This window comes from Durio zibethinus, chromosome 4 (genome assembly GCF_047325235.1).
Source record: "Durio zibethinus cultivar Kanyao isolate XHJ-2024 chromosome 4, ASM4732523v1, whole genome shotgun sequence".
Classification (NCBI taxonomy): Eukaryota; Viridiplantae; Streptophyta; class Magnoliopsida; order Malvales; family Malvaceae; genus Durio; species Durio zibethinus.
The window spans coordinates 6301710-6320730 of record NC_143165.1 but is presented as its reverse complement, the minus strand read 5'-3'; the positions used below and the strand labels follow the sequence as shown (position 1 = coordinate 6320730).

The 19021-nt window shown below is 34.0% G+C and overlaps 3 protein-coding genes across 4 annotated transcripts; all 3 read left to right on the top strand.

The window, feature by feature from the left end:
- The first annotated feature begins 2170 nt into the window (after nt 1-2170).
- On the top strand, nt 2171-4278 carry LOC111287545 (uncharacterized). Its single transcript, XM_022878168.2, has 3 exons — nt 2171-2374; nt 2458-2510; nt 3891-4278. The coding sequence occupies exons 1-3, from the start codon at nt 2284-2286 to the stop codon at nt 4011-4013; spliced, it is 267 nt and encodes an 88-aa protein (XP_022733903.1). The 5' UTR covers nt 2171-2283; the 3' UTR covers nt 4014-4278.
- Nucleotides 4279-5430: 1152 nt separating this feature from the next.
- On the top strand, nt 5431-6689 carry LOC111288751 (protein BPS1, chloroplastic-like). The gene has a single exon (XM_022879744.2). The coding sequence runs from the start codon at nt 5653-5655 to the stop codon at nt 6559-6561; it is 909 nt and encodes a 302-aa protein (XP_022735479.2). The 5' UTR covers nt 5431-5652; the 3' UTR covers nt 6562-6689.
- Nucleotides 6690-8951: 2262 nt separating this feature from the next.
- Nucleotides 8952-18604, top strand: LOC111289106 (protein transport protein SEC31 homolog B-like). Of its 2 annotated transcripts, none has more exons than XR_016341445.1 (22): nt 8952-9516; nt 10697-10751; nt 10868-10990; nt 11202-11298; nt 11384-11420; nt 11534-11639; nt 11724-11781; nt 12300-12397; nt 12519-12638; nt 12974-13016; nt 13439-13557; nt 13655-13782; nt 13896-14454; nt 14617-14709; nt 14830-15015; nt 15099-15312; nt 15712-15794; nt 15908-16081; nt 16790-16908; nt 17007-17289; nt 17720-17958; nt 18052-18604. XR_016341445.1 is itself a non-coding variant. In XM_022879988.2 (22 exons), the coding sequence occupies exons 1-22, from the start codon at nt 9200-9202 to the stop codon at nt 18139-18141; spliced, it is 3351 nt and encodes a 1116-aa protein (XP_022735723.2). In that variant the 5' UTR covers nt 8952-9199; the 3' UTR covers nt 18142-18604. The 2 variants fall into 2 exon arrangements, 1 of the variants encoding a protein (XP_022735723.2); XM_022879988.2 differs by having other exon boundaries at nt 16790-16918.
- The last annotated feature ends 417 nt before the right edge of the window (nt 18605-19021 follow it).

Below are 19021 nucleotides of genomic sequence, written 5' to 3'. Positions count from 1 at the left end.
AAAGTCAAGATAAGTTTGGTTGACTTTGATCGTTTGGTCGGACCACGGTTGAGTTTAGAGGGTGTTTTTTGTCTTTTCGATTGTCGCAATGTCTGCTGACCCGGAAGCATCCTATTGGAAATACTATATGTAAGATAAGATAAATTTCGGTTCGATTTAATTTTTTTATAATACATAAAATTAAAAATTTTTATAATTTGATTTGAATATTAATTGAATTTTTATATAATACGATTGGATTTAAATTGAATTTTATCAGCTTAATTTATTAATTTTTAAATTTTAACATTTTTTTTATTTTATATTATTTTAATATAATTTTTAATATATTTAAATAATTTTATATATATAATAATTATTTGATTTTATAAAAATTTAAAATATATATAAATTAATAAAAATATATAATTAATTTTGATTCAGTTTTTTTTTTGTTTTTTACTTTTAGAATATGAATATAATATATACATCTAATATTTAAATTTAATTTAAATTAATTAATAAAAAAATTTTATTTGAACCAAATTAATCATTAAAATTTCGAATCAATTTTAAATTTTTGTTTTACCCATACGGGAGGATGCTATTGAAAATAGTGTATAAACACCTCTTTTTTATTAAGATAATAAATGATTTACTTTTACCAAAAGTATTCCTTTGTTTAAACCTTTTTTAAACAAATTTATATTTTTAAAAAATCATAATTTAAAAATAAAAAATAAAAAAATTAATTACAAATATTTAAATACTTTCTATGCCAAAATTAAGTGAAAAATATTTTATTCTTAATTGGATTAAAATTTAAAATCCTAAAAAATAAAAAACTCATTTTTTTAAAATTATCGTATGAAAATTAAATCATATTTTCTTGAAAATTTTGACCTATTTTATTTTGTAAAAAGAAATAATGAGCAGTAGATAAGACCAATAGTAATGGATAAGATTAGGATTGTAAAAAAATTTGAGAAAATAAAAAATCGGCTCAAAGTTATAATATTCGATTTAGTTTGAATTATTTTTTTTGTTTGATTCGAATAATAAATATATATATATATATATATATATATTAAGTTTGAATCAAATTTCGAATCAAAAAATTAAAAATTAAAAAAAAAATCAAATCAATTTGAATTATATAATTTTATTAGTTTTTTTTTAGGAGAGGTAATAAGGTTTATAAGAGGAAAAGCGGGAGGAGATTTTAATTTGAAGTCAAGATCTTTATATCCTTATAAAAATTCCTTAGTCATTAAACTAAATGGCAAAAAATAATTTTATTAGCTTATATATTAATTTTTATAAAATAAAAATAATTATTTTATATCTAAATTTATTTAAATATATTAAAAATTATATTAAAATAATATAAATTTTAAAAAATTAATTAACAAAATTGAATCGATAAATTTCAATTCGGATCAAATTATATGAAAATTCAATAATAATTTATATCAAAATTTTAAAAATTTATAATTTTATATATTATCTTAAAAAATTGAATTGAAACCGTTATCATCCCTAGATAAGATTAGGATTGTAAATAAATTGCACATAAACGAATGAATGTATTTTTATATTTGTTTATTTAATTTTAAAAATGTTCATATTTGATTTATATTTGTTAAAAAAATTATTCTATTCGTTCATATTTGTTTGTTTAAATAATAAGTTATTCGTATTTAATTCGTATTCATTCAATTAAGTTAAATGAGCTTATTTATGAATATTAATTAAACATATCTAATAACATATATAAACAAATATATTTATGAACAATAAATAAATTATAATCAAATAAATTTAAACAAATAAATTCTAAATGAATATAAATAAATCCAAACAAACATAAATAAACTTTACGATTAAGATAAAAAATAAAAATATAATTTTATTAATATTATTATAAACAAACAGTAAACGAACAATAAACAGTCGAATTTTAGACGAACTCTAAATGAGTTTTTCTACAATATAAATAAAATAAATGGACATTTATTTATATTTAATTTATTTAATAAATAAATATAAAAATATTATTTAATATTATTTATTAAATTTAATAAATAAATATATACAAATAAAAGTCAAACGTATTTACCAATAATTCGTATGTTTATGAATATATACAACTATTCATTCACACGTTTAGATTATATAAGACCATACTTAGGACCGGCCTTCCTGGGCCAGCAATTAGTCGGTTCACAAAACCCTAACGCACAGCTTACTGAAAAAGCGTGTCCAGCAAAACACCTAGCAATCGAGTCGCAGAGAAAGAGAGATATGACGCAGAAAGGGAATCTGTTTAAAGGGCAAAAGAAGCAGAAAACAATCCCTCCCAATCGCCATGGAAAGCTTCCTCACATTCGCAAAGGTTTCATTTTTCTTTTAACTATAGAATAATATAAGCTCTGTTTATAAATATATTGGTTATGACTAAATTTCGATTCTTTGCAGGTAAGAGAGTCGTCAAGCCTTCAAAGATTACGAAAGAGATGGACGCTGACCGGGTAAAGTTTCAATTCTTCATCTTTACTCTCTTTTTTTTTTTTTTTCAAATTTTTGCTGAATTCTGTTGTCTTGATTTTTCGTGGACCTGGCGATTCGTGTATTCCTTTCTTGTAAAATAGTGAAATTCATGTATTCGTGTGTGTTTTATACGAAAATTCTAAAATTCATGTATTTTTATGCGAAAATTTTGTATTACATGAAAACATGAAATGTTTTTCTCTTTTTTTGTTAAACTCATATAGCTATTGGTAAAATTTTAAATCGTATCACTTTTATGTCCTTTATAGAGTATAGTGTTTGTGTAGTGTCACTGTGTCGTGTTTAGATTGCCGGGTCTTATTTTCCTATACCTGGCTTCTGTGTTTCTTTGCTTATCTTATGATCTGTTCAATGAAATTCGATTAATAGTTGCATATCGAGTCTTTTGTTTTAATCATAGAGGGCAGAATTTGCTAGCTTGGATTTAGTTTGCTCATAAGGGATTGTTGACATTAGGTGAATTAGTTCACAACCATGAATGTTTGCAGTATTCTTTAGGTAAATAAGTCGTCCAAATGGCACTGTGAAACCAATTCAGCAAGCTGTGCTTGAAGATTTCCTTGACTGATGTATATTATGCATTCTCAGACTTTTTGTATTCAAAAGAATTGCATCTTTGAGCCTTCATTTTTTCGCTGCTTTTTGTTTCCTTAGTGTGAAAATAGAGAGTGTCTGGTGGTGTGTGTGTGAGAGAGAGGGGACAGAAGGTTAATGTAAGTTCCAAATGCACATTAAATGATTTTCTTGCATCAACTTTACTTTGGTTTCTTATAATTGTTTCATTTTGGTACCTCATGTACTCTTTGTATCTCTCTTGTTCTCAAAAAAAAAAAAAAAAAAAAAAGAATCTGCAATCTATCTGCATGCTTATTTTGTATAATTGGAACGATGTAGCATCTATCTGTTTGAATAAGGGTAAAAATGGGAGTGGAAGATATCTGTTTTTAATATGGGTGTCACTGCATCCGGTCTGGTCCTCTGTTTAACTTGCTTGAGTGAAACTGAATTCATTGATAATCATGTTATTAGTGGTTGATTTGGGGAAAACTGGTTTTGAGCATACCTGTTGGGATGTTGAGTTAATCTTGACATTAGCTGAACTCAGCCTAATAGAATATGAGCTGCAGTTAGTTATGAGGATTCCTGTGTTAGTTGAAGAGATTAAAATTAAATATTGCAAGGGAGTCATTTTAGCTATCTTTTACCATTGAAGGCAGGCATTGGCATCATAACTATTGCTTCATGAAACTACAAGCAGAAATATATTTGCTTTCCTTATTTTGACATTGTCTACATGAGAGTATTGCTGACGTATCTCTCTTCTTACCTGATGAGACCAGGAGCTGACCAAGTTCATAAATCACTGCAATGAGATAAAGGCAGCCACTATTGCCAACAAGGATGGAGGCCAACTAAGTATTGTCAAGCTACCCACAGACTCTTCTGGTGATGTGAAGGAGTAGTAATGATGCTTTGTCAAGAACGTTCTAACCGCAGAACCTTCTGCATGGATTGTAAGATGCTTTTTTTTTTTTTTGTTCAAGAAATACAACAATCCAAACCCACCTTTTTGTTGAAGATCATTTCTGTGAAATGCATTCTTGATAAATAGACGTTATTTGCCAACAATCGCTTGATCTGATGATATGAGTGTCGGATTATCATTTTCATGTTCAAATCATGACTGTTTTAAGTACCTGATAATTATATGTTATTTATTTTACCTCACTTATATATGTGTAATTCTTTAGTGTGATGGCATAAGAACCAGCCATACCATATCATCAACAGAATTATCAGATTGCCAAATTCTTCATATCATGATGCCCCCAAACAACAACTGCCCACCCTCATACTCTATGAATAACACAATGGAGACACACTTTATCCTATTCATTATGAGCAACATTTTGTATCTTGCATGAGTAAAAGTAAACATTGAAAACAAACTGGTTGAAAAAGGATCTGAACATTGATTACACTCGAAATGGAGGAAGCAGAAACAAGCCAGAGAGACATGCACATACCATAAACCATGAACGCAGAAAAGTGAAACATAAAGAGCTATTCTATGGTTTTACACACCAAGTTGAAAAAGACTGATACATCATAGATACCGTTACATTACATACAGTCTCAAGTCCCTACCTAAGTCTCACTTCTTTTCAGTTTCTAACAATCTGTGAGTGTCCTGATCTTGTGCCCTATTGGTACTTGAGATCTGGGATATAAGTAATAGCACTATGTAATTGGGCTCCCTTTGCTCCATAAGCAACAATTTGAATCTTATTGAAAAGCCTTCATTATGATGCTTTAAACATGGGGGCCTGGGCTGCAAATTCTGCCCGATATTGATATTTATGTGGATTACTTTTTTTATATCAAATATCATTTGAGTTTTGACATTGTGATTTCTTGTTTCCTTTTCTTCTCTCCTAGAGGACGCAATCTCACTTTCAAGATCATATGATTATTTGCTCGACACTCATAAATTTTTAACATGCTTTCTTTCGTTGTTAGTACCTTGTATTAAAGTAACATGCAGTCTTTTTAAAACAAAGTTATTAAAAAGATCGATTGTTTCTACGTGTTGTTTCGACCCTTTAATTTATAGCCATTCGCATGTTTCAGCCATCATGATGAACATAAAAAATTCATGCGTGTGAAAGCTTGTTAAATGTGAAGCACAACGCCTCTAAGAAGCAACTTGAACACTGCGTGAAAAATGGGTAAAAACTAGTGAGTCCACCCTCAAGGGAGCCTCCAGGGCCCAGGATTGGTGGGATGGCTTGGAAATCATGGCTGCAAGTGGCCCAATTGTACAAACCGTGTTGGATAAAAAAATAAACACCAACAAGCATGATAAGCACATTTGATTTGACTACAGCAAATCTTTCACCTGGTTTTGAATTGGGGAGTCTTTGAACACCACACGCTGCTGATCTGTTTGCAACACCACCAACTTCTGACCTCTCTTATCTTGTATAAAACCTAAATTTGAACAACGCATCTGACCAAAACCAAACCAAAAACCTTAACAAATTTTGTTGTAGGTTGTCAACGGTACTCTTGGTAGAAAGGCTTAGCAAATTATACTCCAAGATGCAGACTCACCACCACAAGATGCAGACTCACCACCACCAGCAATCGGAGTCTGATGTTTTATCAGTTTCTCTACAGGCTTTTCGATCTGATGTTTCGAATTGCCTGAACCAGTTGTTGAATTCAAAACCCGGGTCAGAGATCTTGTCGTTGTCATGGATTCAACAATGTTTTGAGCTCCTGTCTCTTATCAACAGGGCATTTGCAAAGCTAGTTGTGGATATGGACTACCCCATGAGCAGCTGGGAAGTTGCTTCTGTGGACGAGTATCTCAGCTACAGCTTGCATTTGCTGGAGCTTCTCAATTCTGTTAGTTCCTCTCTTTCTCATCTGGCCCACGCTCGGCTTTCGTTTGCTCATGCTCTAAGCCTTCTGGGGAATTCACCTTCTTTGGCAATTAAACATCTCAAAGCAATTCAGCCGCAAAGTTCAAGCAACGACTATAAAGGACACGAAAACAAGAAAGATGGTGACGATAAGTTCTCCTCCCGCAAGGAAAGGGTTGTCAATGAAGCTTTAATGGAAATAAAGAATATCGGCTTTTGGGTTTGTGGCGTTGTTTTGGCTAGCTTGTCTGGAGAGGCTAAACCATACTTGGAGATCAAACAACTGATTGCCAGGTTCAATAGTGCTTTGTTAATTGATGTAGATTCATGCATTTCTGACGGTATAGTGGATAAAGGTGACGTACTTTTGAGAGAGGTTAAGGAGCTGAATACTGCAGCAGCTTCCCTGGCATCAGCCCTAGTCTCTGGGAAAAGCAGTGATGCAGCCATGGATTTGGAGACAAGGTTGGGTGTTTTCGAGAAGCAGTTGGAAGCTTTGGAAAAGCAGGTTGATAATCTGTTCTCTGAAGTATTGGCAGACAGAAATGAACTGCTTCTCCTTGTTCGACAAGGCAAGCAATAGCCTTAATTCCACAATTCCTTATGTAAATAGAAAACAAACACACACGTTTAAATTTTCTTGCTTGGATTATTTCTTAGATAGAAGTATTGTATCTCCAAAATTAATAATGGAAATAGAATTGCATCTCATCATATCAGTTTCAACTTCCCATATTCAAATCTGAACAAACAAAAACACTGCTGTATTCATCAGTGGTAACTTGCTGAACGCTGAGTGACATCCACATGTCTTCTTCAAGCAGTTGGCTTGTTTCCTGCCAGAACACATAGAATCTTGGTTTGTCGGTTTTGGACCAGCTAATGAATCGATGTCTTGCAATGAATAGTTTTGAGGAGTTTCTGAAATCCCATGAAGTTGCGGGGTACCTTGGAAATTTTCTCAGTCACCAAATGAAACATGTAATGCAACCTCACTAATTCAATTGGCAAAGAATGTTGCAATGGAAAGCAAACTAGGACCATTGTGGTACAAGATAAAAAGATTTGCTATATCCCTCACTTTTTTTCCAATAACTGTTAAGACTAAACTATATCCATCATCTGAAAACTTAGTCTATACCTTATCCCTATTAAAGGCAAAGCAAAAACCTTGAAGGAAAGGATCACATCAGCCCCAAATGGCTCCCTGAATCATTGGAATTGGTTTCTGTCTCAGGTTTCTTTCTCTTGTGATAATCACTTAGCAACCTGATGGTAGAAGATTGACTACAATAACATGATAAGGACAGCAACTTCATTTTTGCCAGGGAGGGCAACAGGTATCAAACCATCTAGAACATTAGCCAACAAAAAAGAGCTGAGTTATAACTATTGTTCAGAGATGTAGAATTGGTGTAGCATTGACTTCATTGTTAGAATTCTACTATTTCTGATGATGGTTGCAGGCCTAGAAAATTAAGGGTAGAATTACAGTGATCACAGCCAGAATAAATCATTGGTCAATTCTTTCATGGAAATAAATCATTATTCATGGATCCCAGCAGTGATGATAATAAGTGTAGAACTAAACATGATTGCTTTTGCGTCCATTTTCTCAGCCCAAAACACTCATAATAATAGGGTTAATATTATAAATAACTCTTAAATTATAGTAAAATATTTAACTTGTTACCTAAATTTTAAGACTGTAAATAAATCAAATATAAACGAACAAATGTATATTTGTAATTTGTTCGTTTACTTTTAAAAGAATTCGAGCTTGATTTGTGTTTAGTAAAAAATTTGTTTTGTACTTTTGAGATCGGTTTGTTTAAATGATAGAATGTTTACGTCCTGTTCATTTTTGCTTTATTTATGTTAAACGAATTTATTTGTAAATATTAAACAAATATGTTCATGAATAATAAATAAATCATAATCAAATAAATTTATACAAACAAACCCTAAACGAATGTAAATGAATTTAAACAAATATAAATGAACCTTAAAATAAGATTAAAATAAATTATAAAAATATAATTTTGTTAATATATTTTAAATAAATAACAAATGAACGACTTTTAAATAAACTTTAAACGAGCTTATTCATGAATATAAATAAACTAAACAAACTTCTGTGTGTGTTTGGTTTATTTAATAAATGAACGTAAAAGTTTTATTCAAAATTATTTATTAAATTTAATAAACAAATAGAAACTAAACACGTTCATAAATAATTAATCGAAAACTCTGTTCATTTACACTTTTATTGAATTTTAAATATCTCTAATTTAATACTTAAACTATAAATCATTTAATGAATGTAGTACTTAAAAGATTATTTGTTTGACACATATCATCATTTAAAACAAACTATTAGAAATGAGTATTAAATTAGTTAATAAATTTATAATTCAAATAATTTTTTATAATTTAAAAGTAATTTACAATATTAACCCATAATAATATAAAGTTAATAGCCCAAACTTCTTATTGGGTTTGTTTCTTGGACTCTAAAATGATGCTTTTGGCCCACTTCCTCAGCCCAAAGCTCAGTTAATAATAATAACAATAATAATAAGACTGAATTAGGGAAGTTATTAACATGTTAACTTGCTCAATGAATAAACCGTGGATCCAGTTGTCATGTCCTGATTCAACGTGCTGACAAAAACCCGAAAGTCTTTCTTCACTGAAACTATCACCTGCCTCGCATGCTTCGACACTCTCCCAATTCCTTCGTTCAACTTTTACTTTTGTTGCTGATTTACACTTCTGATGTACTGTAATGACGTCTCTATCCCCAAATAAAGATTTGAAGAGAACCAAACTCAAAACAGAATACAAGACCGACCACAGGAGATAGAAGCCACAGCCACCAGCACAAATAAAAGGACAACAAATATAAGAATATTACCAGTTTAACACTCTCCTTCACCCTTGCCAAAAGAGAAAAAAAACACACTCCACGGTGTTTCGCACGTAAAATCTTCCCGTCTTTGCCTCGTCGATTCCCTCTCTCTCTCTCTCTCTCTCTCTCTCTCTCTCTCTCTCTCTCTGAATAAACCCTAATTCCCCAAATTCTCTCCGTTTTAATCCAAATCAGATCTCTATTTGGAGTTCGTACGTGTTAATTCACATATGCACTGATAATTGATTAACAATTATCGATCTTTGTTTGTTTTTCGCTGTATCGGCAGATTAAATTTGGCTTTAATCAAATGGCTTGTATTAAAGGGGTGAATAGATCGGCATCAGTGGCTATGGCGCCGGACGCGCCGTACATGGCAGCGGGGACGATGGCTGGGGCTGTGGATCTGTCCTTCAGCTCATCCGCGAATCTCGAGATCTTCAAGTTTGATTTCCAGAATGACAATCGTGAGCTTCCGGTGATAGGTGAGTGCCCAAGCTCAGACCGATTTAACCGCCTTGCTTGGGGCAAGAATGGATCCGGTTCCGATGAGTTCTCACTCGGGTTAATTGCTGGTGGCCTCGTTGATGGCAACATCGATCTGTGGAATCCCTTAACTCTGATCCGGTAAATTGGACTTTCTTATAATATGCATATCGTTTGATGTATCTATTTCTCTTTATTTTTCGATTGAATTGGAAATGTGGGGAATTCGTAGTCCATTTTTTAATCTGTAACTGGATATATTGCCGGTTTTAAGTGTATAACGTTTGTGTGGATGAGAAAATGGTGACTTCTTCTAGCTACTTGGGATTATACTATGCTGTTATCTAGTGCGCAGTGACACATTTCTGATGCGGGCTTTCTATTTTTTAGGCCTTACGTGAATTGAATTGCCTGGTTGTTTGGAATGGATCGATGGGGACCTGGGGAATTAGTTATTTTACATGTTTTATTAGAAGTGGTTATTTAAGCTGTTGGGCTTGTTTATTTTGAGGCTAGAGTTTTTATAATTTGATTTAGTAATACTGTGCCCATGAGTTGCGAGTTCTAGATTACTTATTGTAACTATATTTGATGAACGGTTAGTTGAAATTGAACTCTGGCTGAATTATTTTGAAATTCAATTCCCCTGTAAATTGTCACTGTCTTGTTTGTTTGTGTGGGGCTGGAATAAGTTGGATAAAATGGATGGCAATTTGTTGTCCCTGATCTTTGCATTGCTTTCAGTAGGCTGCAGGCATGATGGTTAGAGCAAAATATGAAGTTTGCATGTTGTGGTGTTTTGTTTACTTTGTTTAGCATTTGAATCATAAGGCTGATTATTTAGGTTGGGTTATGACTGGATGATTGGCAGAGGAATGTCGTTAAAGAGAGGGAAACTTTTTATTTCCTGGTTTCTTGCATTTGAATCATGTTGTATTTTATTAGAGGCTAAGAATCAGAAAGCAAAATATTATCTTCATCTATTGGGAGAATTTTTTATTAAAATGTTTCTTGATTGGGAACCTTTGTTAGGGAAGTGGTACCTCTTTTTATCTGCTCATTTATTGTCTTTGTTTTCTGGATGATTGGATTTGGTTACTTTCGCATTTCTCTTTTGAGAAGCTTTTTGCTAATTATTACTGGTATTTTTGTGCTAATTATTCATAGTTTGGAACAACAACAATGAAAAAGAAAAATAAAAGGGTGAAGAATTTTTAAGTGATCTCTTCCACAGATATCTTAGTATGCATGATTAAAGTGATAGTAATTTGTTCTTGCTTCATGAAACACTAATTTGGTTTAAACATAATAATTTCCCCAGCTCTGAGGCAAGTGAACAAGCTCTTGTTGGACATCTTTCAAGGCACAGAGGGCCTGTGAGTTTCTATTTTCTGTAATAAAAGCTCTGTCATTTTGACATATAAGATATTTGCCATCAAGCATTTGGAGATTGCATAGTATATTTACTTCTTTTCCTTTCCCCATATTTCAGGTTCGTGGTCTCGAGTTCAATGCCATTGCTCCAAACTTACTAGCATCTGGGGCAGATGATGGTGAAATCTGCATCTGGGATTTGGCTGCACCTACACAACCCTCACATTTTCCACCTCTTAGGGTGTGTGCCACTCACCATAACTTGTTGAATTATAAACATCAAGTATCTATTATACTGTCAATAACAATCTCATAAATTCTACTACACCATTGGTGTTCCACTAAATGTCTTTTCCTTCTGTGTATTTGCCGTGTATTTACTGTTGCAAGCATGCTTTTTAAATATATATTATTGGTTTAGTTAGAAATCAGTTTTTGAGGTCATCATGCAGGGTAGTGGTTCTGCCACTCAAGGTGAAATCTCATTTTTGTCTTGGAATAGCAAGGTTCAACATATATTGGCATCAACTTCTTATAATGGAACAACTGGTGAGGAAGTGAATGGAATTTAGACTTACTGTCTTGTCATTTAAGTTTACGAGGGAAGATAATATGTATGTTTATATTTTTCCAGTTGTTTGGGACTTGAAGAAGCAAAAACCAGTGATAAGGTAAATATCATGTTATCTACCGAGTGAAATTTTCTGGGTGTTTCTGACATATTATTTCCAATCTGACCTCGCATGTCATATGACCCAACCTTTTTTTTTTTTTGAATTGACAGTTTTGTAGATTCAGTAAGAAGACGATGTTCTGTTTTGCAGTGGCATCCTGATGTTGCCACTCAACTTGTTGTTGCTTCTGATGAAGATGATTCACCCGCTCTTAGGGTAATGATCTAGTTGATGATATTGCTTCTGTTGAGGATTACTATTTGTTATCAATTTGTTAATTTCTCGTATGTTTGCAATCAGCTATGGGATATGCGGAATATAATGTCACCAGTGAAGGAGTTTGTAGGGCACACAAAAGGTAACCATGCGCAACAAGCTGATGCATTGTTTTAAAACTTGCTGATAGTTTTACCTTCTTTGCTTTTGGGTGTTTCTTTCAATACATGATACAACAATCATATGCTATTGAGTATTTTCTATTTCACTTTTTCACTTTCTCTCTCTCTCTCTCTATCTCAAAAAGAATGGCAATGATGATGGGAGGGCTAAATCATTACTTAGGTCTTTCAGTTTAACCTGATACTAGACTATTTAATAGGAGATTTATTTAATTAGCTTTCTAAATTCAGAGTGAATAAAATTTTTGAGGTTGAATAGGTGCCCTTCAGTCAGAAGGGTGTGCTTTAAGGATCCAAGATAAATTTAGTATTTTGTATATTTCCTGGTATAGGTAATTTGTTGTTTAATTTTTCTGACAGTTATCCATCTCTCTTTTCATGTAGAAGTTTCGAGCATTATTTTTCTATGTCTTTTGTCATCTTAAATAGGAATTGTGTTATTTTAAGCTCTTATATTTGGTTGCAAGTATTGCTGCAGGTGTAATTGCAATGGCATGGTGTCCCTCTGACAGCTCTTATTTGCTTACATGTGCCAAAGATAATCGGACTATTTGTTGGGATATGGTTACCGGAGAGGTGGGGGAATGAGTTAATTTTTAATATGCTTCAGCATTCCTTCCGTTGATCTGTCTGTTCCTAATATCAAACAAGTATTTTCTGAATTGTGGTTTCCTTTTTTCATTCTTTTGGGGCATAGATTGTCTGTGAATTGCCTGCCGGTACCAACTGGAACTTTGATGTGCACTGGTATCCGAAGATACCTGGAGTAATATCAGCATCTTCCTTTGATGGAAAAATTGGCATTTACAATATTGAGGTGCGACCTTGTCCAAGTTATTTTTCCTATCATAAAAATTACATTTTTGTTAAATAAAATTTCATAGCAGTTGGCATATGCATGAATGAACAATTGCAATCTGGTTATCATTATCATACATTTGTTCATTCATGGGATTTTGTGTATCCTGTTGGGACAAGTTCTTCTTTTGTTGTTTGATCTGGCAACTGGTTGAAGCTTATTGTTCTTTCTGGTTTGTCTAAGAAGAAGATACTTGTCCGATTTGGTGACAACTTTTGCTTCTTAGAACTTTTTTCCTCATTGAACCCTAGATTTAGCACTTCTTTCTGGTAATTTTATATCTTATTGTGCAGGGTTGCAGCCGATATGGTGTTGGGGAGGGTGATTTTGGTGCAGGTAATTCATAAAACATAATTATATGTTCTACTGCAGCAGTTGGTTTGTATCCTCCAATTAGCTTCTTATAGAACTACCCATGTTCTCCATGTATTATTGTAGTCTGAGTTGGGTGGGCTTGGATAGATCCTAGCATATCTTTTTTTCTTTTATTGAAATTTAACCTTAGTACTATTTATCCTTGGCAGTCAAGGAGAAACATTATTGATGACTGCCAAAATAAGTTGGGAAGATAGTCAAGCATGGTTTTGCTCTGCTTATATAATCTTCACTCTTATCTCTGTTAAAGTCAACCTTATTGTTTCTGAGGCTATATATTTTTGTTGGTACTTCCTTTTTTTGTCAACCTTATTGTTTCTGAGACTATATATTTTTGTTGGTACTTAATTTTTTTCTAACTATTTTTAATGTCATTTATGCAGTGTCTTTGAGAGCTCCAAAATGGTATAAACGTCCTGTTGGGGCATCTTTTGGCTTTGGAGGAAAAGTTGTCTCTTTTCGCTCTCGGATATCTGCTTTAGGTACTTCTGCATCATCAGAGGTAATTATGTCAGCAAGGTTTGTTTCATTCTGTTTTATTTAAAATACCACTGATATTCTTCTTTTTGGGATCTTATGGTCCTGCATATTATTTTCAGGTTTTCGTGCATAACTTAGTTACTGAAGAAAGTCTGGTCAGCCGTTCATCTGAATTTGAATTTGCCATACAAAATGGGGAGAGGTCTTCACTGAGGGTTTTGTGTGAAAAGAAATCTCAAGAGTCTGAGTATGTCCACTGAATTAAGAAATTGTGGTTATTGTCTTTCTTGTCTTTTGTCAAATAAGTTGTTCTACTTGTACCAATTAATATTTTGATTATTCATTTGGAATTCTGTACAGATCTCAGGATGATCGAGAAACATGGGGCTTCTTAAAGGTGATGTTTGAAGATGATGGGACAGCTAGGACAAAGTTGCTCATGCATCTTGGTTTTAACCTACCTGCAGAAGAAAAAGACACTGTACAAGATAACATCTCTAAGAGTGTGAATGATATTACACTTGAGGATAAAGTGGCTGAAAAAAAGGGTTATGAGGGTGAGAAAGAAGCTACCCTCTTTGCAGCTGATAATGGGGAGGACTTCTTCAACAATCTTCCAAGTCCCAAAGCTGATACACCCGTTTCAACTTCTGAAAATAATTTTGCTGTTGAGAGCATAGTTCCTAGCACAGATGTAATTCCTCAAGAATCAGATGGGCTGGAGGAAAGTGCAGATCCTTCATTTGATGATGCTGTTCAACGTGCTTTGGTGGTCGGTGACTATAAGGGAGCAGTTACACAGTGCATTGCAGCAAATAAAATGGCTGATGCTCTAGTTATTGCTCATGTTGGTGGTGCTTCCTTATGGGAGAGCACACGTGATCAGTATCTTAAGATGAGCCGTTCATCATACCTGAAGGTGAATTAAATTTTTATATTTGCTTAGCACTGAAGGATTCATTCATATATCTTTATAAAATACGAATTGATAGTAATTATCTATGTGGGTTGTGTTCCTTATTGCCTACAAGATTACTAATTTTTTTTCAAGGAATTGTGTTAACTACCTGTTTGTCTTTAGGTTGTCTCTGCAATGGTGAACAATGATCTCATGAGCCTTGTCAACATCCGGCCTTTGAAATTCTGGAAAGAAACACTAGCACTCCTCTGTACAGTAAGTTTCTATTTTGGAAGTAATATTTTAGATGTGTAATGTAGCATCAAATTATATATCTGTACTTAGTGCTATTATAGTGCTATTATTATGGACTTATTTATCATATTTGATGAACAGTTTGCCCAGAGAGAGGAATGGACTGTCCTCTGTGATATGCTTGCTTCAAAACTAATGGCCGCTGGTAATACTCTGGCAGCAACTCTCTGTTATATATGTGCGGGAAATATTGATAAAACAGTCGAGATTTGGTCAAGGTGCCTTACAACTGAACACGATGGGAAATCATATGTTGATCTTCTCCAGGTAAGTTAGCAATTTGTAGAAACAACATATTTCAATCTTAAGTTGTCTGGCCAGAAATCTGACAATAGATTTTTGTTTTCTAGGATTTGATGGAAAAGACCATTGTCCTTGCTTTGGCAACTGGCCAGAAGCAATTTAGTGCACCTCTATGCAAACTTGTTGAGAAATATGCTGAAATTTTGGCTAGTCAAGGCCTTCTATCGACAGCAATGGAGTACTTGAAGCACTTGGGATCTGATGAACTGTCACCTGAACTCGTGATCTTAAAAGACCGTATTGCACTTTCTACAGAACCTGGTATGTGCTTTAGGAGATGGCTGATGATTACTGATATAGTGCTGTTACATGTGAGTTTTTGATCTACCAGTGCTAATAAATATTTATTCAAATAATTCACATGACAAAGGTCATGCTGGTGGCTAAAATGTCAACCCCAATTAAACTTGGTTCAAAACTTTATTTAGCTTGTGTAATTTGGAATGCTTCAGCTATGATGCTCTAGATAAAAATAAGAACTTTTAGCTACTTTTTCTCATGTCTCAGTTCCTTTTGTATTATCTTACAGGTGTTTTTGTGGCATACCTTTAATAGCAATATTTATGGGGACTAATATGAAATTAGCTTACTGAAGCCTGAGCTAAGTTTTGTGGCCTGCAATATGTGCTTGTTGAGGATGTCTATTTTTTATTCTTGCAGAGAAAGAAACTAAATCTTCTGTTTTTGAGAAATCTCATCCAACAAGTGGACCAGTTTTTGAGCCTTCGCAACATATATATCAGGTGCTTTGCCTTGCACTTTTATTTTATATGATGTGTTATTGATTGAATGCTCCTTGATAATCTGTTGTGAATGACTGTGTTTTTGCCTTTTGTTATTTTCCCTCATTGCTTAGGAGTCAGCTGCATCCCAAATTCAGCCAAGTGTTCCTAGTAGTGCTTATGATGAAAATTATCAGCGATCATTTTCTTCGTACGGAGGATATGCAGCTTCTGCTTCATATCAACCTCAACCTCAACCTCAGCCTGCCAATATTTTTGTTCCAACCCAAGGTCCTCTTGTTTCCCAGGTATGCTGTATTTGGTTTCGTTTTGTGCATAGCACTCTATTTGATGGTAGACTCTAAGTAATGGCTAAGTTGTAATAATATTTTTCTTCCGATTTTACTTTTAATCTGTCATGCTATCTCAACAACTAGAGGCAATTAGGTTCGACAGAAATTTTCATTCGCTCTCTATGAATCATACCATCCATGGATGTATCCTCAGGGGGAAAAAAAAGAATGCTTGTTTAGAGTTGTCTGGAGTGAAGGATTGGATAATTAGGACAGTATGGCCAGGTTAAACTGGTATGGATAGGTATGTGTTTGGAAGTCTTGGGAGTCTTTTACTTTGTGATTGATCTTCATTGACTTGACAGTTTTTCAACCTACAAATAGCCTTCTATTGCTGCTATCTGTAAAATTGGCTGTGACTAGTTTTCTTTGCGACCCACTTGGGGAGGAGAAAACTGGACAAACTGAAAAACTGAACTAAACCAGCTTCATCTGTTTGCTTGGATTTAATTTTTCATACCTTGGTTTGAATAAACGACCTGGGCAGCTGTATATACAAAATTTAAAAAGAAGATTAGATATCGGGTAGACAAGGCTCTTTGCTGTCCAAAGTCTGCACTCTTATCTCTAGCTTTTTAGTTTCTTATGTGCATGATGATCTTTTCATTTATTCTTTATATATCAGCTTGATGTTTGACTAAATATTTTCTTTCGTCCTTCCAGGCAAATTTCACTCCTTCACCTGCCACCACACAGCCAGCTGTTAGAACCTTTGTTCCTTCAAATCCTCCTGTTCTAAGAAATGCAGATCAATACCAGCAGCCAAATACCATGGGTTCTCAGTTATATCCTGTCTGTATAGCTACATTTAAGTTCATGTTTGATGCCATAGTAATTCTTCCTAGACTGGTATACTGAATTATTTTTGCATGCCTTTTAGGGTGGTGCGAACCCAACTTATCTTGTACCCGCCACTGCTGGTTTGCTTGCACCTGTGCCATCACAAGTGGGACCACTTCCTGGCCCCAAAATGCCTCAAGTTGTAGCTCCCACCCCAACACCTAGGGGATTTATGCCAGTGACTAACACATCTGTTGTTCAAAGACCTGGGATGGGCCCGATGCAACCACCCAGCCCTACACAGTCAGCATCAATACAACCAGCTGCAGCACCTGCTGCTCCCCCACCAACCGTGCAGACTGTTGATACTTCAAATGTACCTGGTAATCGCTAGTTTCTTGGTTGCTAATGCTAATGTCATTCATGTTTATTGGATTTTGGAGATACTCTAGTCTTATGGTACATCCACCTCACTGTCTCAGATTATTCCAGAACAAGAGTTTACTATCCAAAAAATTAACATTTATCTTGACATCATTACCCTTTATGAGAAAAACATTTAAAATATATAACAAATTGTCACAAAAGTGATAATCATCACTAGTTATTCATCCTTCAAATTTGCATAATCCACATTAGTAAGATTGAAGATAAACTATGTGGCTTTTGAACTCCCCAAGTAAAGATCAATCCAATGTGTGCTTGTTTCCACAGTAATCTCTGTTCATGCATATAAGCAAACTAATAGATGAAGAACTATATGTGCTGATATATAATGCTTCTGGTAATGTCTTTACCTTGTATGGTTTTCAGCCCACCAGAAACCTGTAATCACAACCTTAATTAGACTTTTCAATGAGACATCTCAAGCACTGGGAGGCTCACGTGCAAACCCAGCTAAAAAGCGTGAAATAGAAGACAATTCAAGGAAAATAGGTGCCTTATTTGCCAAGCTCAACAGTGGAGACATTTCAAAAAATGCTTCTGATAAGCTTATTCAACTCTGCCAGGCTTTGGACAATAATGATTTTGGTACAGCTCTACAAATCCAGGTATGTTGAGGAAAGAATGTTGTTTATGCTGATTTTGGCAAGATTGTTGGCAACTGAAAATGCTTCAATCTTTCTACACCTTCTCTGGAACAGGTTCTTCTTACTACTAGCGAGTGGGATGAGTGTAACTTTTGGCTTGCAACTCTCAAGCGGATGATTAAAACGAGGCAGAATGTAAGATAAGTCAAAAGAAGGCACAGAATCTCGGAGGGAATCCCCAGCCTGCTCATTTTTACTTGTGCGGTAACACACTTGGGGCAGTCATAAATCCTTTGATGTACACAAGACTGGCTTCTCTTGATTGCTGCTGCAGGATTTTGGTTCTTTTGGTCCATTTCATGCATCCTGCTAAATAGTGATTTGCCTTTAACATTAGTGGAAATAGTTTTCAGCACATTATGTTGATTGTTCCTCAGTAGACATTTTGTAGTATTGAGAAGTAGAGTTGGCTCATTTAGTTCAGTTTTTCACCCCTTTTTTTTCTTTTCTTTTTCGGGGTCAAAATTCCATTAGTGAGCAAATTGGATTGATACGCTGTTGTTACGTTGTTTGGTTTCTGCATGGTCATTAGTTGTACAACCCATATGCTTTTTTATCATTAACATGGAAAACAAATTTTAATAAGATGCTTATAATTTCATTGACACTTACTTCCACCTCTTTCTTTAAGCTGTATCACAAAATTCTCCATTGCAGTATCCTTCGAGACCTCCCATAAAGGTTGTCCATTTGATCTTTGAATGCTTGAGTGTACAGAATGATAGAAATTCTAGCCATCTTCAAATGGTTGGTCTATCAGAAAGGCAGAAATGTAAGTCTTAAAATCAAAGCATCCAATTGGTCAAAAGGGTCCAATCACCTAAAGACAGTAGAAGAAGATGCTCTTAATTAGGGGTACCTTTTTTTTTTTAACGTTTTCCACAAATTGGTAAAAATATAAACCATTTACCTTTCCATGATGATGCTTTCTCTATCTCACAAAGTGAATCTTTTTCTTACCAATTTGTTTGATGGAAGTAAAAAAGCATTATTAAGGTCCAACTTCAAATTTTTACCTTGCCTA